This window comes from Sceloporus undulatus, chromosome 1 (assembly GCF_019175285.1).
Source record: "Sceloporus undulatus isolate JIND9_A2432 ecotype Alabama chromosome 1, SceUnd_v1.1, whole genome shotgun sequence".
In the NCBI taxonomy this organism is placed as follows: domain Eukaryota; kingdom Metazoa; phylum Chordata; class Lepidosauria; order Squamata; family Phrynosomatidae; genus Sceloporus; species Sceloporus undulatus.
Genome location: NC_056522.1, coordinates 332,155,709 through 332,182,192, shown reverse-complemented (window position 1 = coordinate 332,182,192; position 26,484 = coordinate 332,155,709). Strand labels below are relative to the sequence as shown.

At 38.2% G+C, this 26,484-nt stretch overlaps 1 protein-coding gene across 8 annotated transcripts in view; it reads left to right on the top strand.

Annotated features, from left to right (window-relative positions):
- HEATR5A (HEAT repeat containing 5A) overlaps positions 1 to 26,484 on the top strand; it is a 96,114-nt gene that overhangs the window by 20,409 nt on the left and 49,221 nt on the right. For 6 of the 8 annotated variants that reach the window (XM_042464804.1, XM_042464796.1, XM_042464776.1 and 3 more), the window contains exons 6-17: positions 45 to 216; positions 2,080 to 2,240; positions 5,145 to 5,400; positions 6,886 to 7,041; positions 10,701 to 10,951; positions 13,732 to 13,843; positions 16,979 to 17,131; positions 17,423 to 17,522; positions 19,644 to 19,753; positions 21,925 to 22,088; positions 22,180 to 22,355; positions 23,919 to 24,024. In XM_042464804.1, the coding sequence (XP_042320738.1) occupies positions 45 to 216; positions 2,080 to 2,240; positions 5,145 to 5,400; positions 6,886 to 7,041; positions 10,701 to 10,951; positions 13,732 to 13,843; positions 16,979 to 17,131; positions 17,423 to 17,522; positions 19,644 to 19,753; positions 21,925 to 22,088; positions 22,180 to 22,355; positions 23,919 to 24,024 (1,917 nt within the window). The remainder of the gene's footprint in view (positions 1 to 44; positions 217 to 2,079; positions 2,241 to 5,144; positions 5,401 to 6,885; positions 7,042 to 10,700; positions 10,952 to 13,731; positions 13,844 to 16,978; positions 17,132 to 17,422; positions 17,523 to 19,643; positions 19,754 to 21,924; positions 22,089 to 22,179; positions 22,356 to 23,918; positions 24,025 to 26,484) is intronic. The other 2 variants (XM_042464825.1, XM_042464787.1) reach the window with 1 other exon arrangement.

The window sequence follows — 26,484 nt, the reverse complement described above, 5'->3', positions numbered from 1 at the left end:
CTTTTTCTGCCTTTCCCACTCATTTTTATTTTATCTTTTTATAGTGTCTTCTTGAACTTCAGAGTGAAGCAACTTTTATGTGGAGTACAGATCTGGATAGTGTTGTAACTCTGTGCTTCAAGTCTTTGGAGGGATCTAGTTATGATGTTCGAATGGCTGTTTCTAAGCTTCTTGGTTGTGTGTTGGTTAGTGCTGTAACATCTAAACAAGGTACAGGTAAGCTTTATTAGTAATTTTGACCAACAAGTGTGTGTGTGGGGGGAGTAATAGGTAGCAATGGGTAATGAGTGTCCTTCAAAACAGATACATGTAAATGCATGTATGGTTTTAGTCAGAACTTAGAAAAGTTCCCTTTTTTGGACTACAGCTGCCAGAATCCTCAGCCCATATATGGGGGAGGTTTGGGGCAATGTAGTTTTTAAAAAAATTCCAAGATCTGGTTATAACAAATGATGTAGATTTTTCCTACATTATTTCAGCCAGTATGAAAGGAAACACCATGTATTAACTAGATCTTTGTGTTCAGTGTACCTTTATTCTGGGGCACATTTTAAAAAATATTTTCTATAATGTAGAGAGACATTGAGAGAAAAGATGAAGAAAAAGTTTGGTAGTATTGTCAACCAAACTGGAAAATAAGGCAAGGAGCAATGCAAAAAGAGAAGGGGAAATGGCAGAAGCAACAAGAGAGGAGGGTTTCTGGTGTGGTATTTCAGCTTTATAATATCTGCTGCCCAGACAAAAGGACCCAATCAATTTCCCATTGTCTCACCTATGATACCTAAATAGGAACTAACCATACTAAAGCATCTAGATGAAAATTATTCAGAATTATTAATGAAGTTGATGTTCTGGGCAATTTGTGGCTCTCCAGCTATTTTTGGTTTGCAACTCCCATCAACCCATCTGGTATAGCCAAGTGGTGAGGGACGGTGTATCTTAGAATCCAACAATATCTGCATAGGTAAAAGTTGTCCTCTGCTGTTCTGCATCTCAGCTCTTCTTGAGTAGACCTGGATATTAATAGTGTTTGGAATTCACTTGGTCCAGCACCTAACTTCAATTATACACTGTAATAAAAATGTAAGTTGACTGTTTTAAGAATTAGGCTATTTATAAATTAAGCTATGTAACCTAGCATGAAAAGTGCTAACTCAGACTTACTCATTCAGCGAGTTAAAACTAAACATTTCTGTGATTGTCTGCACTGGTAGTGTTGTTGCAATAATTGTATAAGGCTTGTATAATGCCATTTCTCATGTTAGCATATATATTACACCAACAGTCTCACCTTGTCAGAGCCTCTGCTTGGTAATGGTAATATTTAAACAGTTGGGCCTGTTAGTGTGTAAAGCAAACCTTTTCTCTTAAAATCATCTTTGCTATAAACCAGGGGTAGGCAACCTGTGGCCCGCGGGCCGGATGCGGCCCGGCAAGGCATTGGGACCGGCCCCTGCCCGGTCCTGCCGCCGATTGCCGCTGGGGCCTTTGGCCTCTCGCGCAAGGGCACGGGGCTTTTGGCTTATCAGGAGGAGGCGGACAAGCGGCGGGCGGGGGAGCAAGCAGTGGGCAAGGGGGCAGTTGTCTATAGAAGCCTCCAAAACATGCATTTATATTTAAAAAAAATTAAAAATCAGCAAATTTTTTTGCGTGTCCTCCATTTTTTAGTATAAGTGTCCTCTATCTGAATTTTTTGTCCTACATTTGTCCTGGTTTGTTTGTTTATTTATTTTTTTGAAAATTTATTTAATTATTTATTTTTTGTCTTTGGCCCCCCAGTTGTCTGAGGGACAGCAACCCGGCCCCTGGCTCAAAAAGCTTGCCTACCCCTGCTATAAACTGTATAAATTTGGTGTGGATTAAAAACAGTCTACATTGGTACTCATTTTAGTAATTCTGTAACTGATCTTATGTAAAATCTGAATTTATTTCTGGGAGATATACAAATCAACACAGGCCTCAGACCAATACTTGGATATGGACAGGCTTCTTAACATTTTATTGTGATAAAAAGGGAGGGGAGTAAGTCTTACTAATGTGTGTTTTAAAGTCTTATTTATATATTTATGGCCAAAATAGCATCTGCCAGACAAAATATTCGCAAAATCTCATTTGAAGAAGCTTTGGAACTACTGGGGACAGGTTTCCTTCGTGGAAGTTCAGGATTTCTACGAGCCAGTGGTGATATCCTGAAGGGAACAAGTTCAGTCAGCAAGGATGTTAGAGTTGGAGTCACTCAGGTTGGGCTTATATTTCAGAACTTAAACATACCTTTGCATGCTTTTATTTCATTTTTTTCCTAGAAATAATTTATTTCATAGCACTGTCTAGTAACTGAAATCTTATATTAGTTAATTGATTTTACAGCTTAATAATTTTAAATATATTGGAGTAGACTGATTATTACTTGTTTCTAATATTTCTAAGTACTTTACTTGGAAATTAAAGATACCTTGTTTATTTCTTGTTCAAAATTCTAAATAGGAAAATATTTTTAAAACCTTTATTCACAGCCAGGGTAGACAAAGTGTGGTCCACAGCCTGCATATGGTTCGTGGGATAGCTCAGAAACCCTGAAATGTGTCACTGTGACTTCAAAGCTCCAAAATTTAACTAACAAACAAAAAATAAGGTTTATTCTCAGGTGATTTTTCACTCCAAAGCCAGCCCTGAACCCCTGCAACCTGCCTACAAATGTGGTCATTTGCTTTCCTAAGCCCCCAGTTCGCCCCACCAGTGCCCAAACAAAAATTGGCCAAAATGACTGCTTTAACTGACATCACATCACTTCCAGTGCATGAAAACATGCCGGTGCTGCGTAGACAATATGCCCTGCTGAGTCCCTCCACCCCGATTTATAGTTTTCTGTCATCATGTGGTAAGCAACCTTTTCTTTTACTATTTGAAGCTCATATAAGTTTATTATAATCAATACATTCAAACTGCTATGCTCTTCAGCAGCAGTGAATGTCCCTCCCAGTATCACAAAGGAAGCTCAAATGGCTAGTATTCCTCAAAACACTTAATTAAAGTCAGAAAGAAATCACCCTGATCAACCATGAATTTAAGCACTTGTGAGACTCAAAGCAAAATGTTTGCATCTTCTCCCTGATCAGTAATTTGTCAGGGCAAGTGCATAACTGGTCATTCAGTTGCCACAATATTACAAAAAGAGTAAAATAACTAATTTCAGAGATGTTTTCATGTTCAGTAAAATAGCAGCACAGCCTGATTTGTTGTAGTGTCAATAGAGCTTTGCCACAATAAATGTAGCAATTTGCTTTGGGGATATAGTGTTGCTTCTTTAGCACTTGAATGCGGAAAAATATAAGACTTTACTACCTGCTACTGCAGGTATAGGGAACTTCTAGTTTTCCAAATATTGTTGGAAAGTGCCCACCAGCTCTTGTTAACATAGCCAGTGGTGAGAGGTATTGGAAGTTGTAGTTCAACAACACCTGGAACTCGCACATTCCCCAGTTCTGTGCTGATGTTTCATATCATGCCCCTTGAAGATATATTGCTACCTCAAGTAAAATCTAAACCATGTTATACCACACACATTTCCATGTCTTGGTGCATGATTGTGACACCATTCTTGCTTGGAACAGTTTCCCCCTTATTAGTAGTGGATGATGGCTTCCGTAACAGTGGGGTGCCTCCAAGTTTCAGTCTGAATTTTAAAGAAGCAAGCAAAGGGGCAGAACCATATTTCCTAAATAGTTTCATTATTTTGTATACCTCCTGTAAAGTTTGGATTAGAATCAGAGCAGTTTCACCACCAATAAATGGAAGTTGCCATGGCTCCTGAAGCAGGTCACATTACTGTGTGGCAAAATCAGCCCTGCCATCAGAAGTACCATATTTAAAAAATTAGAAAGGTGTAATTTCTAGTTCCGGACATAAAATAGATTTGTCTAAACAGCATCACACATAGTGGTTTAGAACTTATATTAAGGATACTGAGGAAAATGTATCAGGGCTGGTATTTTTAGGTAAAACAAACAAAACAAAAACCTAGCTGTTCCTGTTTAAAAGCAGGAGAAAGCATCTCTTGTTTTTCCTCATAAAATGCATTCAACCAAATTACAAAAGGAAGACAAAAACTCATCTCAGACCATGCCTTTTCCCTGGAGAATGGATTCTTGTAATAGCCTTTCTATTCTAAGTTAGCAGTATTGTATTGTGCTTTCTGGAAAAAGAAAGCCACTGAAATAATTTGCTTTTATGCTCAGTCAGACACAATACTGTCTTATTAGGTTTATTCTTTCTTTTCTACCTTCAAGTAAAATCATGTCAAAACTTACTTTGTATTATTATTTTTAAAAGAGATGGCTGCCAAATATCACTATCAATAACTAGGATAGTCCTTGCTTGACATACAGTACTTACTTCCCATTGTGTCTGCTTATCTATATGCATGCAGTATTTATGAAGTGAACCTATTCATTACTTCATGAGTAGGAATTGATGCACAGCAAGGTAAATGACCTTCAGAGTGTATTTTTGCAACAGCTCTGTATTCTGTCTTTCTGTTGTAATTCCTCTAATTATTTTTTTTAAAATGTACTAAGGAGAACTATTTTAATTCTTACAGACATTAATTAAAACTTGTAGGGAGCGAATGAGAATCCCCAGCTTTTCACAGGGTTATAGATTGTTGTAGCTTAATACTGTAGTTTTAAACATTTATTCGTAATCCAGAAGTGTGCTTTGTGTACAGAATGTTAAATAGCTGGAAGCTTTTGTTCAGTGATGCCAAACTGAACATTATACATAATAAGTAATGGCTGTTTTATGAAATAAAACAGAAAGAAACCAAATGAACTTACAATTAAGCTAGCCTTGGTGCTGTTTCTGTTTTAATTGAAAGCAGGGCTCCCTCCTCCCACCAGCATAACATCTAGATTTGGCTAATGAGGTATATTGTTTGAATGACTGAAAACTAAAATGTTTTGACCTCACTTCACATTGAGAGGCTGTAAACATACTGCTTTTTAAGATGTTAACACAATTGGTTGGGTGGTTTTGCAATATATTAAGAAATGAGTGCCTGCATGTTGAAACTGAGATGTTTATAAGAACATACAATATCTTTGAGATGATTTTGCTGTAAAATATTTCTTTAATCAAATGTCTTTCAGGCTTATGTGGTATTTATCTCCACATTAGGAGGGCAGTGGCTTGAAAGGAATTTCTCTGCCTTGCTCTCCCATGTTCTAGACCTTGTCTCTCAGTCTCAGCCTAAAGCTACTCAGACTCAGTTGGATGCTATCTGCTGTCGCCGTTGTATTTCATTTATCCTCCGAGCTACAGTGGGAGGCCTTCTTGGGGAGAAAGCTCAAATTGCAACTGCCAAGGAGATTTGTCAAGCCATCTGGAAGCTGAAGAAAGTTGTGGGTATGGGACTAACAAGATTATTTGCCATCCTTCCTCCCCCTCCTTTTCAGTAGTACTTTATATCATTTCCTAATCTTCCTAGGAAGGCTATGTAATGATTTTTCTAACCCTGATGGTAATATTATCCCTGCAAAAATTCAGATTCCTTTAACAATCTTTTTTGTTGTTCTAAAGGAGGGCAACTAAAATGGTGAAGGGTCTGGAAACCATGCCCTGTGAGGAACGACTTAGGGAGTTGGGGATGTTTAGCCTGGAGAAGAGAAGGTTAAGAGGAGATATGATAGCCCTGCTTAAATATTTGAAGGGATGTCATATTGAGGAGGGAGCCAGCTTGTTTTCTGCTGTTCCAGAGAACAGGACCCGGAACAATGGATGCAAGCTACAGGAAAAGAGATTCCACCTCAACATTAGGAGGAACTTCCTGACTGTAAGGGCTGTTTGACAGTGGAACACACTCCCTCGGAGTGTAGCGGAGTCTCCTTCCTTAGAGGTCTTTAAAGAGAGGCTGGATGGCCATCTGTCAGGGATGCTTTGATTGAGAGTTCCTGCATGACAGGCGATTGGATTGGATGGCCCTTGTGATCTCTTCCAACTCTACAATTCTGTGATTCTGTGCATTTTTTTAAAAAACGAGTCATAATTTCAGCAAAAAAATGGTCCTTATGTTTTCCACCATTATGTAGGTTTTGATACCTGTAGGATCTAAATCTATTTGCTAGCCTCAGCTAGAGTATACCTCCTGAATCAATTGCTAAATAGTAAGTCTGTATTTATGTAAATTCCATTGATTTAGTAGATCTACTCTGACTGAGACTAGCAGCTAGATTCAGACCAAAGTTTAGAGACTGGCTGCTTTGGGCCATAGCTTACCTTCCTCTGCCTTAAAAGTCTACTAAATGAAGTTCAAGGTTATATATACATAGCAGCTCCATCTGCCTGCATCACCCAGGCATTGTAAGATGGTCAAAAAGTTTGCTGGAAGTATTTTCGATAAAACTATATAGACTGACCCTATAAAGTTAGTCTTAACCGTCTTCTCAAGCACAACTGCTTCAGTATAGTTTCCTTTTTTGTTTTGGCTTGTTTGTTTGTTTGTTCTAGAATAGAAATGAGATACGGGAGGTTGATACAAAATAATGGAGTTTCAAACACACAGCAGTGTTTAAAATATTGCTGAATGTGTGTATAGGGATAAAGAGGAAGCTGTACACTCATAGACAGCTGAAAAAGAATTAATTTAGCCATAGCCTGGATCCAGTTTGAGAAACGAGGTATCTGAAAGCTATTAATTGTCTATAACAAATATGCAAAGAATATGTTTTTAAAAATCTATTATTTCTCCTTCAATTACTTTAAATTTTAAATGGTTACTGTTTTGATGAGAACTTATTTTAACTGTAAAACTGTACTGAATATGGTACATGCTAGTCACCCCATTCCCCTGTCCAGAATTATTTGACACAGAAATTTCTGTTATATTGTTAGATGCTGCAACAAGTGACTGTAATGTGGAAACTCGTATTGGTTCAACAGATGTAGTAGCAAGCCAGAATATGCTTATATGTGCCCTAGAAGAGCTTGGAAACCTCATATATGGCTTAGGCACTACTGCTGCACCAGTGTTGCAAGATTCTAGTACAGGTAATTGTTCTCTCTGGTTTAGTAAATGTGTCTTTCAGTTCTTGAGCCTTTGGATGTGGGGGGGACAAAATGGAAATAAATAAAAAGGCAGTTAAATACTTTGGCTTATTTCAGTATATTGCAGAATTACAACAAGAGACAATATTCCAAGAGTGAGTAAAATTTAGCCTAACCGTCTAGGGCATCAGTTTGTGACCTGAATTTTTTACAAAAAATTAATTAACATATATAATGGTTAAATTTTCATTATTTATAATTATCCTATTATATAAGTTAGCATTTGGTAAAATATGTTTAGATTAAGTACTTTGGGAACATTTTGGGGGGGAAATAAGAGAACTGATTAAAAACCAAGAAATGTTAGCATTGGAAGTCAAGCTTAGAAGAACATAAAATAAAGCTTTAAACATACCAGATTGGTATCTGAAATTATACGATATGGTCTCAATAGATAAACTTACAATCTCGCTAAGAAACGGCAAAGAAGATAAATGGGAGAATGACTGGGTTTAGGTTCTGAAATATTTAGAAGGAAAGAATAAGAAAATGACTCATTGAACGAGGAGTAAGACACTGGAAAATGATTATTGAATGGATAGGAGGATATAAGAGGTATAAATAAACTTGTGGTTATTCTCTATCAAATTTATGATATATGGTTCAGATGAAGTAATAGTCAACAATGTTCTATGGTATAAGAAAAATATACCGTATGTATAGAAATGTTTACACTGGAAATAATAATAGAACGCAATCTCAGAGTGTGATGTAAAAGGGAAAAATGAGAATTTCTTCCTTTTTTCTATTAAGGGAACTAAGTTTGATTTATTGGAAGGATAATGTGGTAATACAAGTAAAAGGATGATGGTAGAAATTATTATTAATGTTGACAATAAAAAAATAGAAAGTACAGTAAACACAGAGATATACAGTTTAAAGGATGGGAAGTGTTTTTTAGTATTAGGGATTTATGTTGTTTAGCCATCTGGGGTAACCTGATGCTGATTGTAGGTTGTGAAATTTTCTGTTTTGTTTGTTTTATGTATTTTAATCAATAAAATTATATATATATATGAGAAGAAGAAGAACATATAAGAAGAGTACAAGAAAATGACATTTTTAACTGTAAAGATAATTAAGATCTGTATAACATTGTAATGAAACCATTGTTGGTGACTTCTGAATTTTGTGGTCCTAAACAATTTTTATGGCTCCCAAAATGGAAATTGATCTTAGTGCCCTTCTGGGTTGTTTGGTTGAGATGGGACTTTGGGGCATTGCTTTCTAGTCGTTCCACTATTTCCAGACTTAACATTCCCAGAGCGGGGTAATGGGGTAATGAATAGCCTTTTGGCTATTAGCCGATGAGATTCCATAGGATTCAGGACTGTCCCATGTGCTTTTTAATACCTACATGAAGCTGCTGGGAGAGATCATCAGGAGTTTTGGGGTTGTGTGACATCAGTATGCTGATGATACCCTGCTCTTTCTCTCTTTTACAACTGATGCAAAGGGGTCTATGGAAGTCTTGAATCATTGGCTGTAGAAAAGGACTGAATATTTATGAATAAACTAAGGTTCATTCCAGACAAGACTGAAATACTGTTGATTGGTAGAAAACCAACTGGTGGTGCAATCACAGCCTGTTCTGGATGGTGTTGCATTCCCTCTAAAAGATCAAGTTCATAGATTGTGGGTGCTCTTGGACCCAATGCTGCATCTGGAAACCGAGGTTGCTGCAGTAGCTAGGAGTGTCTTTGCCCAGTTTCGGCTATCAAAGACAAATCTGGCCACAGTGATTCATGCCTTAGTTCTCTTCCAGTTAGACTAGTATAATGTGCTCTACATGGGCCTGAACTTGAAAAGTGTTTGGAAGTTGCATCTAGTGCAAAATGCAGCAGCCAGACTGGGTCAGGGGTGCTCAATTCAGGGTACTGGTTTAAACAGCTTGGGGCCAGGATATCTGAAAGAATGCCTCCTCCTTTATTAGCTTGCCAGAATTTTGGGATCCTCAGAAGAGGCCTTGTTGTATGTCGCTGCTAGGTCAGTATATTCACCTAATAAGGCTTTATCTGTAGCCACATCCTGACTGTGGAAATCTCTACCCAGAGAAGTTAGGCTGGCTCCATATCTTCTGAGCTTCCAGTGATCAGCCAAAACTATCCTGTTCTGCATGGCCTTTAAAAATGTTTGAAATCGTTCTGTTTTAACTGTCTTAACATTATATTTTAGGATTGTTTTAATACCATTTCAAAAAGTTTTTAGAGTATTGTAATGTGTTAAAAATGTTTTACTTTTGTATTGTTTGAATTGCTTTTATTTGTTCATTACCTCGAGAGCCTTTGTGGGTGGGAGGTAATATACAATTCCTTAAACAAAATAAAAATTAATAGTACACATTGGGTATCCCTTACCCAAAATGCTTGGAACCAGAAATGTTTCAAAGTTGGGATTTTTCCAAATTCTGAAATATTTGGGATTTTTGGAATATAATTAGCATAGTTCATACTGTATTTGCAATGATGGAGAGAGATATGAAGTTGGAGAGAGATGTGGCTGGAGAGAGGCGGTAGGATCTGTGAAATGGCTGAAGGCACAGATCCACAACAAGCACTACACTTGGATTTCTGCCATTCACAGGTCCTTGCATCTCTCTCCAGTCATGTCCCTCTCTAGCCTTGCATCTCTTGGGTCTCTCTTCAGTCTCACAAATACAGTATATATTACTCTACTTGTTTTCCCAGATCCAAATTCAAAATATTCCAAAATCAAAGCCTTGAAGTGTCATGTCAGTGCTTTAAAACTTTTGGATTTTCAGATAAGGGATACTCAACATGTACAAAAAAATTAAAAATTAAAAAAAAAATTTTTTAAAGGCAGTTAAAATACAATAATAATTATTAAAATTACCAATGGGGAAAAACACACTTCAGTTAAAGACTACAGATTCATTTGAAAGTAAGCATAAGAAGTTTCAGGAAAAGATAAGGAAAAAATGACAGTGAAATAATAGCAGAAAAAGGAAAGGAGAAGATTGTGAGATGGGCCATTGCTTTAATGACTGACTTAAGGGAGACTAATGATGGCCCCATACAGACTGCCAAAATAAAGCTGCTTCAGGTCACTTTGAAGGTATGCCATTTAAATGATGCAGGCATCCCAAGAGTCCAGAAGCTGCGTCAAAGCTGTGCTCCAGTCCTTTGGACTGGATCGTGCCTTTGGCGTGGCTTCCAGACTCTTATGACACATGCAATATTTAAACAGCATACCTCCAAAGTGACTTGAAGCAGCTTTATTTTGACCTGTCTGTATGGGGCCGATGTTACAGTGGTCAATGCAGGAATTAGGACCAGTCTTTAATATGGTCTATAGAAAGAAAGTTACAAATTTTCTATACAGTATATTGATTACTTGCAAATGCAGAAATTTGGCAGACTAAGCATGTACTAAAAAAAAGTAAATGAAAAGTTTTCAAAGATTTTGAGCTTCAGGGGAAAAAACTTAGATTAAAATGAACAGTACAGTATCAAGACAAAATATTGTTGGAACACATTATCTGGTATATCTGTTGTAGCTTCATTAATATTTCTATTCTTCAGTATGTTCAGAAGTCATTTCTGAAAGTATGCTAATTTTGCTAAAATTTTGTGACTTTCCAGGAGTTTTGGATGCAGTCATATCTGTTATCCTTCATCCTAGCATTTCTGTTCAGCTAGCTGCAGCATGGTGTCTACGCTGCATTGCTGTAGCATTACCTTGCTTTCTCTCTCCACTTCTGGATCGCTGTGTTGAGAGACTCACAGCACTCAAATCCTCCCCTGAAGCAGTGACTGGCTACAGCTTTGCTATTGCCGCTTTGTTGGGAGTTGTCAGACAGTGTCCTCTAGGAATTCCACATTGCAAAGGGAAGGTAATGATTAAAACTGCATTGTAGTGTCAAAACTGTATTTATCAGTTGCATCTTCAGTATTTTATCCTGAGAAGCATTTTGTCATGGAAGTGTGTATTCATTTTATGTATACATTATTGTGTCACTCAGTTTTTTATGCCATATAAAATCTAGAGGGAACAGCTGACATTTGTGCCTTATGAAGATGGCAGACTGCAAAACTTTGTAATGTTATAAATTTCTAAGTGGTTCAGTTTAACAGATTAATTCATATGTTCTGTGAAATGCAACTACTATTTTTAAACTGAATATATTATATTTAAGTTACTTCATTTCTTCATTACATATATCCATCATAATTTGTGCTGATACATTCATTTTTATATAGCTCTGAGGTGTGCCCTTCATATATAATTGAAAGCACAATCATATGCATGTTTATGGAAAGTATTAAAGTCTTTTGTCTTCAGTGGAGCTCACTCTTGGATAAATGTATAACACACACCAATGTAATGTTGGAAAACTATAATTATCATTGTTTAACATGCACATAGTATCAGCAAAAGACTGAATGTACTGTTTCATAAATCAGTATACAGGTAGAAAAAAAGGATAAAGAAATTATTATGCTTTGATAGTGGAGACTGAATTAAGAGTTTAAGAAAACCCTTGTCTCAAACAGTGTTTTGATGTTTCCAAAACAGACAGTGTTGGACTGAACTTTTAAGAGCTGGGGAAACTATTTTTAGAGGTTCCAAGTTTCCCTACTCTCATCCTGGCTTGCTGTTGGTGTAAATTGGCAGATTACCATAGCTCACTCCTTTCCCACAAGTATCACAGCTTTGTCAACAACAGAGAAAAATCTGGGTTCTGTGTTCCTGGATAATGGAAGAGAGAACTGTTTAGCTTTGCTACTCAAGTCAGCTGGCATTTTCTTTTAACATGGCTAATTAGAAGTGCATACGCAGATCAATTTCATGTCTGTTTGAAACATGAAGCCTTCAGGCCAAGAATGTGCATGTTTGTACTACAGTTTTTCACTGATGCTTCCTTGAATCTGGAATGGGTAATTTGCATTCCAGCCACCTTTGCTGGATGGCATCTGCTTCTAATTCTCATTCTCTGTAATTTAACTCTGGCTAGATCTCCATTAGATCTGTGAAATGTTTACCTACCTAGTGCTTGCAGCATATGGTGGGATACCCTAAACAAAAAGGATTCGTAGAAGAAGGAGAGGAAAACATGATAGAAATATATAAAATTATGAATAGGCAGTGGGTGAGAAGAAAAAGGTTTTCTCCTTCATAATACTGTAACTTAGGGTCATCTACTGAAGCTGATTCTGCATAGATAAAAATAAGTGTTTAAACTATTTTAAACTAAACTAAATCACTTAAAATTGACTACCACAAGATATATGAACAGCTTTAAAGGGGAATTGGATAAATTCATGGAACATAAATACGTCACAACAGAGTTCAGAAGCAGTATGCTATGAAACATGAATATGAGGATTCTAGTTCATGATCTTTCCATAGGCCAACTGTTGCCCACTCCACTGTACTAATCCAGCATGTCTAATTCTTACGTTGCTGTGCTACTCAAGTCAGCTGGCATATCTTTTCAACATAAACCTCTCCCAAACAAAATACCAGGCATCCTGTTTAAGGATCTCCTTCAGCTACTGAGGTGCAAGCAACCATGTAAAAACAATCCTTTTGGCCATTAAAATGTTGTATATTATTATTATCTTGAGTTGTCGTGGATGTCAAAGATAGATCTTCTCAGTGGTTAACTATTAGTTCCCATCATACAACCATTCTGGACCTATCCGATGGAACTTTACTCATACATAAAAACACACATACATATATGCTGTTGTTAGATCATGCTATAATGTAATTTTTTTTGGTCAGCTCACACAATAAAAATAAAAACAAATAATAATAGGTTTCAGTAAAAATAAAAGTGTACCAAATTAAACACAATCAACTAATGAACAGTGAGAAACAATAGGAGTATATGTCTACTAACTCCAGACAGGTACTGTATATACTCATGTATAAGTCTAGAAATTTAGGTTAAAAAATTGACCCCAAAAACCTGAGCTGACTTATCCAAGGGTCAATGTAAGTACTGTATTTTAACTCACACAATCTGGCCTGGAAGCATCACCCAGGCAGTGTAAGAGGGTCAAAAAGTTTGCTGGTCGATTTATAGTCGGGTATATATGGTACTTCACAATAACTGAGAAAGCGGAATATAATCTACAAAAACTTGAAGTTTATGCCATAGTATACTATTTTATTTTCTCAATTCTGTGATACAAGGCATTTTACAAAAGTTAGAAGCAATACAGATAAAAGTTTACATCACGAGAACGTACAAAATGTTGCAAAGGAGTCCCACAGATAGAGCCAGCCCAGCAGATGGATGTGGTACTTGGAGGTTACAACTGCACAGAAGTTCCTGATGAGTGTCCTCTCACTGTAGAATTTTCTGAAGTCTGTTTTATGGCCTCCAAACTTTCAAGAGACTTCCTTGATATTCTGGAATATCTACTCTTAAATGTTACTTAATGGATTCAGACACCCCTTTATGCTCTCCCTTTGAAAGGTAATGCAGCCTCCCAGACACCTGCCTTTTTAGGGTCAATTGAGAAATTACTATTATGTTCATTGAAGCTAATACATATGTAGAAGCTCAGTAGATATGTATAAACAATATATGTGTTTTCATCCAGAAAGCATTGAATTTTGTGTTTTCCATTTGAATACACTGATTGTTTTATTTTACTGTAGGTCATCATGATGGTAGCTGAGGATTTATTACGTTCTGCTTCTCAAAATAGTCGCATTTCAGTACAACGAATGCAGTCTGGATGGCTTTTGATAGCTGCCCTCATGACATTAGGTGAAATCATCTTGTCTTTATGTCTTTTCAAGTGAGATGTTAAGTCATTGTCTGTAGCTCTTTGTTTTTGTTACTGTGTCAGTATTTGAGTATGAAGTTCTGATTTGCATTTTATAAAAAGGAAATCCTATTTTTAATGTAACAGTTCATCTTTGTAAGCACTCCCATACAGCTGGCCAAGAATACAGTTAAATTGGTTAAAGCTGATGCCACTGTCCTAGAGGCATTGTAAAAGTAAAAGGATGTCCATTCCAAAAGTGTTACAAGTATTCATATCTGCCTTCTATGGTATTAAGCGGCTTATATGCCTCTAGTTTTTCTATAGTTCCATAGGCAAACTTAGCAACCAGGCATTTGTAGAGCAGTAACTGAAGATGGAATCTTTAATAATTTTGGAAGGAAACTGAGATATGGCCCTTATTTTTCTTCTTGTCAAAGAGCTGAATATTAGGATTTCAGGTTTCCCCTTTTCAGCATTTGGGCTCCATGCACAGCGGCAGCTTATGCTCCAGTTGCTACATGTGTGCTTTTCCCCCAAATGCCAGTTTTTAATGAAAATGTTTTCAGTTTTACCTAAAAACTATAGAATTTTCATTTATTCATTTATTACATAGAGAACTGTGTGGTAGCAAGAGGACACACATCAGGGCACAATGTATTGTTAATGGTTGTTTTTAAATTGTTTTAAGTTGTTTTTAAATTTAAAACTCATAAGCAAACCCAAAAGTTTCCAAAAGTAAAAGAAATACAAGCATACCTCAATTAATAAAGCATCTTATAGTGAAGCTCCTTTTTTACAAAGGTCTTTCATACCCTTTCCAGACTCCCCTTTTTCTCCTTTTCCTCTGTCTAGCGTCTGTAGTATAGGGGGGATAATGAAGAAAGGTTGGAACAACACAGGCTTTCTGTCTCAGGTTGCAGCAGTATGTCTGCAGTAAGCAATACAATAAGCAATGCTTGAACTACAAAAGAGTGGGATTCTAGTCTAGCTTATTTTTCAGTAGTCATGCATTTAATTAACAACAAGACAGTAAAGCTTGAACTGGGAAAGTATGTGAGTATATTCTAGTGAATCCTCCTGTAGGCAAGGTAAACAGTAATTGCTTCCAGAATCTCTTATTGAGAATCTGTGAACAGCAAAACAAAGGCAAAAAAGGAGACCAGATAGGCCTGCCTCACTAGTCCTGTCCTCCCCACCAGCATGTGAAAAAGCATACATTTATAAGTTGGCCACTAAGCTGAAAATCATAAGAAAATGGAGGCTAGTGAAAGAAAAAGCCATTCCTGGTCACTTGTTTCATTCTCTTTAGAAGAAGCTTTCAGATACTTTCTAGAAGATTCAAAATGTGTTTGTTTACATTCATGATGCTTACCTTACGTGATTGTTTTATTTCACATGTTTATATTGTTTAGTTTTTGTAAAAAAAAAAGGTTTCCTGAAACATATTGAATGGTTCTTCTTTTTTGTGGTATAGAAACTTATGCTTATTATTTCTGCCTATGCTACCAAATTTTCTGTTAAAAAAGTAATGCCCAGAACCACATACACTTTGTTAACTGAGGTATACCTGTAGTATAAATGGGTGGAAATGTGGAATGCAAATTATTTCAACTTACTTTCTAATCCTCTACAGACTGGTTTACATGCTAATCTGTTGTTTCAGTGTACAGTGGGCCTGCTGTATCTGTGGGCTCCGGATATGGAGATTCAACTAGCTGCAGACTCAAAATTTTCAGAGGGGAGGAATACAAAAATACAGAAGCTCTTATTAAGTGAGTGCCCTTACAAATGGAGGGAGAGTAAAGGAACCCAAATTGCCGTTGACTAATGATTCTTGTACTCGCCTCCACCATCTGTTCGAGAATTTTCAGGGCAGAAACAAAGGCTCCAGCAAGCCCTCTGGGTACACTTGCTGATTCCTTCACCTCTGGGGAGTCCACCAGCTCCCATTTTCTTCTTGTGAATGACCAAAGAGCACAGCCACTTCTTCAAAAGTGGAAACCAGCAGTTGGCAGGCTCCCTGGCAGTAATAGAGCCCCAAAAATGTGTGCCTGGTGGTTGGGAGTTGCCACCAGCTGTGCTGCTGCCCTGGGTCTGTGGATGTGAGCAGGAGAGTCACTGGGCAAGGGTAATTTGGGTTCCTTTTCCTCTATAATATGTGCCTGGCAGACAGGGCTTACTGCCTCCCTTCCTGCAGTTTTTGGTGTCCATACGAGGTCCTGGATCCAAACCCCGATAGATACAGTGGGCCCCCTATATACTTCATGCTTCTTCAGAGTTGCTCAGGGTAAGTGATGTGCAAGCACAGAGTTGAAACCGCAATTGCTTGCTAAAATATGAGAAATACAACACAGACAAGCAGCAATAGAAGACAGATATAGTGCACTCTAATGGAGTGGCTCATGTTATATCATCACAGTCATTTCTGAACAAATGAAGAGCTGTGTTGAACCAAGAGAAAAGACCTATTGAATGTAGCATTCTGTTTCCCACAGTGCTCAGTGATGGGAAGCCACTGAGGGGAATGTAGTAGAAACCTTCAATCCTAATTTTGCTATTATATTTTTCTTGCACCATTGAAAAATAACAACATAATTGCAAATTTGAAGACATTCCTTGGAGAGTTTTTTGTGGGTTTTTTGGGCTATGTGGCCATGTTATATAAGAGTTTCTTCCTGACGTTTCGCCAGCCCCTGTGACTGGCATCTTCATCTCTGAAGATGCCAGTCACAGATGGTGGCAAAACGTCTGGAAGAAACTCTTCTAGAACATGGCCACATAGCCTGAAAAACTCACAAAAGTCTATGGATGCCTTCGATTTCACATTCCTTGGAGAGTTGTCCCTTTGGCATGTTTCAGGAAGATATTTGCATGGCATTTCCAGATTATTATTTTTTTACTACCCTTGGCTTTCTACTGCTCTACTAAAAACATACAGGTAGTGCCTGCTAGATTTAAAGGAATTTGGAGGTCTATATGTAACCAAGCTGCTTATTATCAGTAGTTTCATGCATATTGGGGTATCGCAGCTGCTAATAAATGTCTTTGAGACTTGCCTAATTGTTGATACTTGATTTAAAAATATTGTTTGATAGAATTTATACAGGAAAATGTCCAAATCTTATAAATTATAGGTCCTGCAGTTGTCCAGCACCATCTTCCACGGATGCTACTGTTGTGGAAATGTGCATTTCCATTATCTCCTAAAGATTTAGAAACTGAGAAGAGCCGAGGTGATTCATTTACATGGCAAGTAACATTGGAAAGCCGTGCAGGTGCTCTCTGTGGTAGGTGGCATTTATTATAGCTATTCATGCTTCTGTTTAAATTGTCAAAATAAGTAGTGCCATCCTTTAAATGATTCCTGAGTTCAGTCCCATGCCAACATTCTCTGAAGATGCTAGCCATAGATGCTGGTGAAACGTCAAGAGTAAACTCTTCCAGAACATGGCCACATAGCCCAAAAACCCCACAAAAAAACTATGAATTCTGGCCATGAAAGCCTTTGACTTCGCAAGTCTATAACTGTTACAGAAAGAAAAATTCAGTTTGTAATAATCTATTTATCTTGTTCTCAGCTGTCAAAAGCTTTATTCTCCATTGTGGGGGACTCCTTACAGATGAAGTTATTGAAAGATTGCTTCTTCCCATCCCATGTGCTATTGATGTACTGACACAGTGAGTATTAAAAATGTATGTGGTTTGCTGAAGTAGAACTCTGTTAATTCTACAGACTAACATGGCTGTATCTTTGAATTTTACTTTTGTTAATCCTGAACTTCTAAATTAAAAATTAAACCTCAAGCTGTGCTTTCAGCATGAATTCAAACATGGAACACTTCTCTGTGCTAGAAATCAGATCTGCTGTGTTTTTGGTAGTTCCAGGTAACATGTAAATATACATACAAATATAAATGATTACTTTGATATTCTTAAGGCTGTTATCCAAACAGTGGAAGCAGTGTACAGTCCTCCCTTCCCTTGTGCAGGGGATCCGTTCCGAACCCCCCTCGTAAAGGAAAAAATGTGGATGCTCAAGCTCTATTCAAATGAATGGGGCTCGTGCCTGCAGAGGTGCGGCAGCGGCGCACGGGGCACATGCCGCAGGAGCACACACCATTGTTTCCTTCCGGTGTGCGCCTCCCTCACTTCCATTGCAGCTTCCAGTGTATGCTGGAATCCGCGTAAAACACGCCCGCATATAACGCAGGCGCGCTGTATTTAATACAGAAATTATATAGCATAGTAATAATTTCTGAGTGTGGCAAGGCGGGCTTTGGGTGGCCAGGGCAGCAAAGTTCCATTGTCCCTAATGGTGGCGTGGCCCCCTGCGGATACTGAGGGCTTACTGCAGTTAAAAGATTATGTTGGATAGCGTTGGTTTAGGACAAAGTGTGAAACTTCAATAGAATGTTATAATTATGCGTTACAGACCACCTGTTTGGGGCGGTCCTTTCCCTGCCAGATTGGGGCCTCAGCTGCCAGAATGGCAGCCTCTGAGGCCCCGATCCGCTGCTTTCCAGGCCATGGGGAAGTGGCAAAAGGCCGCTTCCCCGCGGCCTGGAAAGAGGTGTCCTTGGGGCTTCAAGCCCCAAGGACACCCCAACGGTGGCGGGGACTCTCAGAAAGGGGCTGCTCGGCCCTTTTCTGATTTGCGTCGCTGGTGCAGCCTTGACACGGCTGCGCCAGCGACGCAAACCAGGAAGGAGGTCCATTTCGGAGCTCCTTCCTGCTCCGCCGAAAGGGCGCACTAAGCGCCCTCGCGCGGCGCAATGACATCACGTCCACGCCGCCCCATTTGGAGGTGGCGCGTTCGTGATGTCGTCATGGCGGCCCCCATGCGGCACCGCCAGTTTGTACGGACTCAGTCCCTAGTACGGACTGAGTCCGTAGTTTAAGGCCCATCTGTAACGGGCCAATGTAACCTCAACTTTATTTATTATTATTATTAACTTTTATTTATAAAGCGCTGTAAATTTACACAGCGCTGTACATACAATCTTTTTAATTAGACGGTTCCCTGCCCTCAGGCTTACAATCCAAAAAGACATGACATAAAAGGAGAAGGGAAAGGTGGTGTGGCTAGTAGGCTAATACATATAAAGTACATAGCAATACAGGAAATGGTTCGATAAAACAGGCATCAAAAGAACATCAAATAGCAAGCGACAATTATGCAATGCCTGGGAACGCTTCTCTGAACAGGATGGTCTTCAACTCTGTTTTGAAGCTGGTTAAAGAAGTGATGGCCCTTGCTCGCAGGGGAAGAAGGTTCTAAGAAGAGTGGTTCTGTCCTTTGTTCTTTGCAGACAGCCATGCCCTACTCCAGGCTATTAGAAACCAAATTCAAGCTGGACATTTCATTCCCCCTATTGAGGGAAGAGAACTAGGGTTTTTTGGTTGTTTTTTTTATTATTTCCAAAGCACCATGTGTAATGAATGAATGAGAAACCTGAAGAAAATGCATGATAGAATGCCGATTTGACACACGAAGCATACATAAATGAATTTCCCCCAGTAGATAAGGCCCCCACATCCTGTAGTTTGGATTATGCTCCTCCCACTCACTCCAATAGGCAGGAAGTAACAAAGAGAGACCTTCTGGTGACCCCACGTGGGTGGAGCTAACCCTAGAAGGCCAGTCTTGTCCTGCCTATCACTCCAGTAGGATGTGTTTGCTGTTGTAGCTTTCCAGATAGCGAATTTCGGATAATGCCCAAAATAAGCTATGGGTGTTTTTTGTTGGATAGTTTTTCTTCTAACTTCAGGATTATTTTTTTGTTTTGTTTTGCTTTAAAGGCTTTCTTCTCTAAATAAAGTCTATGGAAATCCTTTAAAGCCATCATCAGTGACTTATAGGAAAAGACTTTATGAATTGCTTACTTTGTTGCCTCCCAATACATGTGAAGGTATGTATTTCCTCAAGCAAAATAGTTCTCAATAAATTTTAAAAGGTGTTTCTCTTTCCCTTTCCATTTTATTGAGAAATGGCCAAATGGGTTTTATTTTGATACCAATGAATTCTTGATTATGGATCCACTCAAAGTTGGTGCATAGGCCAAAATTTAAATGCTAGCCCTGCAAAGATCTATTGAATCAATGGGAATTTGATAAAGTCACAGTTAGGTAAGTTCCATTGATTCCATGGATATATTATATTTGGGAATGACAACTGGATTTAAGCTGTCCTATCCAAGGCAGAATATTATTGGAGAGAGCTACTTCTAAGGAGGTTACAAGAACAAATAAACCATTTATATCTGAGATGAGCAACTGGTGTAGTATGGGACTCATTTTTTTTGTCCTTTGGACTCTTAGGGGGCTACACGGGCTGCCAAAAATGCCAAGAAACAAAAACAAAGACGGACAGAAGTCTACTTCTGGTTTTGAAAAATATGTTGTTGTGTTTAAAGAAATGTTAAAACAGGGCTTCTAGAAGCAAGCTTCTAAGAAAAGCAATTCACCACCTCTCTTTTGGACTGAAGGATTGAGGGCCTCAGAAACCTATTTAGTGGCCCACATATGGTGCTTTTTGCCTACCATTTGTGTAATGATTTTAATAGATTGGAAAAGGTTGTTCACAGAAAGCACATGTTGCTGTTATTGTTACTTTCTTATTACTTTTTTGTTATCATCACCATCATTATGATCGTTATTTATACCCTGCCTTTTCTCGAAAACTGAGACTCACTTAAAAATAACAGAAAGCAATTTAAAAACAGGACATTTTGAAATACTGCAGCATTTTTAAGAGACTTTATGTGGGAGCCATTAAAGTTTTATAAACGCAAAATGCCTAGCATTGAAAAAGAGATGTTGCTTTTCTGACCTGGGCCTGAAACAGACGGGTCAAAAGTGTCAGTTCCAGGCCATGTTGTGGGCATGGGGTTTACATGCCACACACCCCAAACGCTGTCGGAAGCTGCGCTGTGCCAGCGTCTTTGCAGAAAAATTATTCCAAAAAAGGAGCAATAAAACACTACTTCTTTTGTTAGCTTGGTTCAGATCTACAGTGGCAGCCTGGATTGGGGCCGAGTGTGTGCAGTTGCTGCAGCCCTGGTGCAGTTGGCACCGGCGTGGCTATAGACCACACTTTCCGGACCATTTGCTTGGCCCCTTGATGACTTTTATGGCTTAATTCAGAGAAAAGTTTAGAGATGGTACTCTTTTAGACTACAGTTAACTAAATCATATAGTGAACACAGTGGAAGGTTCTGATCATGCTAATAAAAAAAGTGGCTTTTCTAAGCTCTAATTCAGATGTGACACCCAACTATGATTTTCATTGGCCCCATACAGACAGGCCAAAATAAAGCTGCTTCAGGTCACTTTGGAGGTATGCTATTTAAATGATGCATGCGTCCTAAGAGTCCAGAAGCCACACCAAAGCCACAATCCAGTCCTAAGGAATGGAGCACAGCTTTGGCACAGCTTCCAGCCTCTTAGGACACATGCATAATTTAAACAGCATACCTCCAAAGTGACCCGAAGCAGCTTTATTTTGGCCTGTCTGTATGGGGCCATTGATTATAGTTAGTAACTTTCCATTAACCCATGATCTAAGCAGGGAGTTTCTGCAGTTGTAGGATGAGGTAGTCCCCCTACTTGAACCACAGGCCACCAGTGTTGGAGCCCAAACCATCTTTTGAGCTTCTGAATATGCAATATAGCTAAGCTCACCTGCCTTAATTTCCCACATATTTATCACTCCTGGTCTCTTAAGTGCAGTGGTTGTAGAAGCAAAGCAATTGCTATGACAATAAGTGTTTGCATAGAAAAAGCTTGCTTAATAATAATATTTTGGAAAGGTGGTATATAAATAAACTTATTATTTTGGAAAGGCAGTATATAAATAAATTTTATTATTATTGTTATTGTTATTATTTATTAATAATGGGCTTTAAAAATTCCTATTTGGAGGCTTAGAATATTTCTTCATTTATTTAATTTATATCAGCTTATAATCTTGCCAACAAGCATAGAAATCCCATCTCTTATCCTTAAATGCCTTCCTAGTTATATTTTTTTTGGAAACAAGCTGTATATAAAAGTAGTTTTCTTCAACCTCCATAATTTACAGGAAACTTTTCTGCAGTTCTCAAAGAACTAGTGCTTGATTTGACACAATCGGATAACCAGATGGCAGCCTCTGCTGCTTATTTTCCATCTCTCTCTCACCAGAATGAATTTGCCTTACTTGGTCCTGCATTTCAGGAGACAGATCACAGATTTATTGAAGAGCAGGTATTTTCTTATATTTTAACTGTTATGTATACATTAAGAGAAAAAAGACCATTGTCCTTTGATAACAACTGCATTTCCTTTATCTTTACAGCTGCTTTTAGTTAACAGTATAGCTGGTGGAAGCTTAGAGTATGATCCATATTCCATTTATGAGAGAACTGCAGACAGTGACTCAGTGCCTAAGCCTTTACCTTCAACGGTATCCATTATTACTGCAGCATCCCGTCTCTTTGGAGTAATATTTGCCCATGTCACAGAGTCCCAAAGGTAAAATAATAATAATAATTCTCCACAGTTATTTCAACTTTCAATGTCAAGTTAGTTAAACTGATGTGGGGAAATTATCTAAGAATCAGAGAACATTATATGAATTGTCCAATACATAAGTTGTTGAAACATAATAAAATTTTTATGTAATCTAATTAGTATATGAAATGCTGTAGAAGGTGGCTGGAGTGATAATTGCACTTTTGGATGATACTCTATGTATCTACATTATTATTGTTCTTTTCATCAGATAAATATGTTAATATATTGATTTATTGTTAAATGGCAATAATTTCACTTGTATGAAAAACATGATAGGCCTGCATGCATAGTATAAAAAGAATGCCTGAATATCAGGGTTTTTAGTTTTTAATTGTTGTTTTTATGCATTGACATTGTGTTTTAATATCTTATACTGTTTTAATACTGTCTTAAGGGGGGGAGGGATAAAGTGTTTTTAATTGTCATATTTTATATTTTACTGTTGTTAACCACCCGGATTGGTTTGCCAGAGGGCGGTATACAAATAAATAAACTACTATTATTATATTATTATTATTATTATGTAAAATATAGAAGTGAACATCTGATGCATGTAAATTTGCATTTATGAATCAAGAAACATGTGCCATACACACACTTACCTGATAAAAATATATAGAGATCAATTCTACTTCCTTAAAACTGTGGGGATGTATTCCTTCTAAGCTAACTTTTCCTTGTTACTGTCTCATGTGCACCCTTATCTAGCACATATAGGAAAGTATCTGTAAAAAGTTTATGGTGGAGCTATACATTCAGTTTCATGTGGAGCCAGTCTGACCAGGATCTGAATCTCTGCCACAGCAAGCCACATGGCAACCCTGAGCAAATCACACACTCAGCTTTGGAGGAAGGCAAACCTCCTCTGAATGACTCTCTCTAAGAAAACCCTTGCCAAGTTGGAAATGACTTGAAGGCACACAACAGCAATAGATATGGACTTCTTTTGTTTGGACCAGCTATATGATAACTACTTTGGAGTGTAACTGGTGACAAGGAGGCAGGAACAGAATATACTGGAAAGAGGAAAAGCAGTTGAAGGATGTCATGTGATGACATCACATGAACATTCATTCCACCATTATGGGGGCAGCAACAACCTCCACAATGATTTTCCTACCTTTTTCTCAGGCCTCCATAACGTACCGTATATGCTGTAAAATATAGGATACAGAAATGAACACATATAACCAGCTGGTGTTTTAAGTTCAAAGTGTAATAAAATAAAATGGAGCACTGCAGTACTTACTTTTAAAAATAGAATTTAATAAAATATTAGCACAGAAAAAAGGAGAGAAAGAAATGAATACTAAAGTAGGTCAATTAGTGGTTGAAGATAGGAAGAATCCAGAGTGTTCCAAATGCTCTTCCAACTGGAGAAGAAAAGGAACATAGATAAACATTTGGAGGAGGGAGTGCCTTATGATAGTTTTCTCCTAAACATTCTTATATTTGATGACCTTTGCAGAGTAAGAGACAGAATAACATTATCATATTCCTCTTCCCATTCTTGTACTTAAGGCTGCAGATATTGGAACAGTTATCGACATCCATAAAACAAACCAAAGGATCCCGGCAACAGATAGTGCAACACAATGTTATGTCAGCACTTTTTAATGTTCTGAAGGCAAGTATTTCTTCCTTTTTTTGTTGCTTCTTTGCCCACCCACACAGCCACCTGAATGGAAAAATGTGGTTAATGCTCTCACTGATTTCACCAAGCCAGCGGTAAAAATCACAGAAGTGCTACGAAATCAACTGTAGAGTTTTTAAATTAAGAACTTTTATGAAATTTGTACTATAAGCATAAACATGTAGAAAACACGCCAATCACCTCATTATATTATATCAGTGAACACTTTCAATCTGTCTAATGTGTTTGATGAAAAACTGGGAACAGAACATCTGGCAACCATATGCAAGGATCTTGTAACACCTTTGAGACTGAGTAAAGGAAGTTATAGCTTGTAGAAAGAAATTGTAATTATTATTATTATTATTATTATTAACCTTTATTTATAAAGCGCTGTAAGTTTACACAGCGCTGTACATCAATTTTTTTTAGTCAGACGGTTCCCTGCCCTCAGGCTTACAATCTAAAAGACACGACACAAAAGGAGAAGGGAGTGGTGGTGGGGAATAGGATCAGGTCCAGCAGATCTTTTCCACCTCCGAGGCCTGGACCAAGGCAGATGGACTGGAGGAAGGGCTTGGCTTCTTGATGGATGGTTAGAAGGAGGCTTCCTGGGTCAGAGAGGGTCTCACCTCTGGCAATGCTTCTCTAAACAATATAGTCTTTAATTCAGTTTTGAAACTGGGCAGAGAAGTGATGAGGTATGCATGTGGGGGAAGAAGGTTCCAGGAGTAAGGGGCAGCAAGCGAGAAGGGACGAATTCGGGAGGGGGCAGTGGTAGTCCTACATTGTGACATTTATTTATTTATTTATTTGTAATATTTATTTCACTCAGTCTCAAAGGTGCTACAAGATCCTTTTGCATACTGAGAGTCCAGACTAACATAATTATGTCTCTGAGTGTACAAGAAATAAGTCATACAAAAGAGAAAGAAAAAAGAGGAGTAAGTAGGAAAGGAAATAAAACATAGTGAGCATTAATGCAGTTTATTGCATCATAATGCAATTTATGGTTAAAATAATAATAATAATAATAATAATAATTATTATTATTATTATTATTTTATTTATATACCGCTTTTCCACAGTTCAAAGCGGTGTACAGACTTGTACACAAAGGGCAACATAATTGTGTATGCGTGTGTGCATACACTCACAATCACACACTTGCATGCCTCCATAATACTGATGCAGTATTACTTTTCTCTTCACTGGTAGGAACAGGGGAGATGGGGTGTTCTAGCAATAGCAAATACATTTCTATACCACTTACCAATATACTAAGCAGTTTATAACTGTACAGTAATTGCCCCCAACACGCTTGTGAGTCGCCTTGGAGAAAGGCAGCATAGAAATCAAATAAATAAATAAATCATAAAAGCTGGGTACTCATTTTCGTAGCCTTGAAAGGATTTCAGGCTGAATCAACATGGAGCCCCTGGCCAGTATTGAACTCACAATCTTGTGGTTAGTGAGTAAGAGGCTGCAATACAGGCATTTAACCACTGCGCCACTAGTAAATCTGTGTTCTGTATGACCTGTATCACCTATTCAGGTATATTTGAAGAAGCAATTTTTCCCTACAGCCATAAGATCTTTATATAGGCATGTGGGTTATGTGGCCATGTGATCTCTGTAACTACTCCAGTCAACAACCTGGCTGCAGCATTTTGGACCTGCTGAAGTTTCTGAACACTTTCCAATCACAGACCCATCTAGAATGTGTTATCTATAATCCAAATGAGGCATGCGTCACGATAGCCAGATCTGATGTCTCAATGAACAAGCACAGCTGGCTCATCGGTTTTATCTGTATAAATCCACCCTGGCCACTGCCACTGAAACCTAGACATTCAGGCATAGCTTGTAGTCCAGGAGGGCATCCAAGTTGCAAATCTGAGGTTTCGGAGCGGGGGGGGGGGGGTGTAACCCTGTACAACACAGGCTAAATTCCTGTTCCCTAATTTGTCTTTTGACTGATCAGGAACACTTCTGTCTTTGTTGTATTAATTTTCACTTTGTTTGCCCTTATCTATTATTGACAGCAAACACTGGTTTAACACAGAGACAGCTTCTTTAGAATTGGATGGAAAGCAGAGAGCTGGCGTCATCAGCATACTGGTGACATCCCAACTCCAAAACTTGCAGATGACCTTTCCAAGAGGTTTCATGTAAATGTTAAATACAAGTATCATGGGAGGCAAAACTGAGTCCTCAAGGACTCTGCAGGCCAGTGGCCATGGGACTGAACAGGACTCTCCCAGCAGCACCTTCTGAGTTTGCCCCTCCAAGAAGGGTTGTGATTATTGCAGAAGAGCCCCCAAATCCCATCCCAGAGAGGTGGCTTAGAAGGATGTCATGGTGACTAGTATTGAAAGCCACTGAAAGGTCTAGTAGAACCAACAAGGATAGATTTTCAGTGTCCAGTTCCCTGTGTATGTCATGCACCAAGGC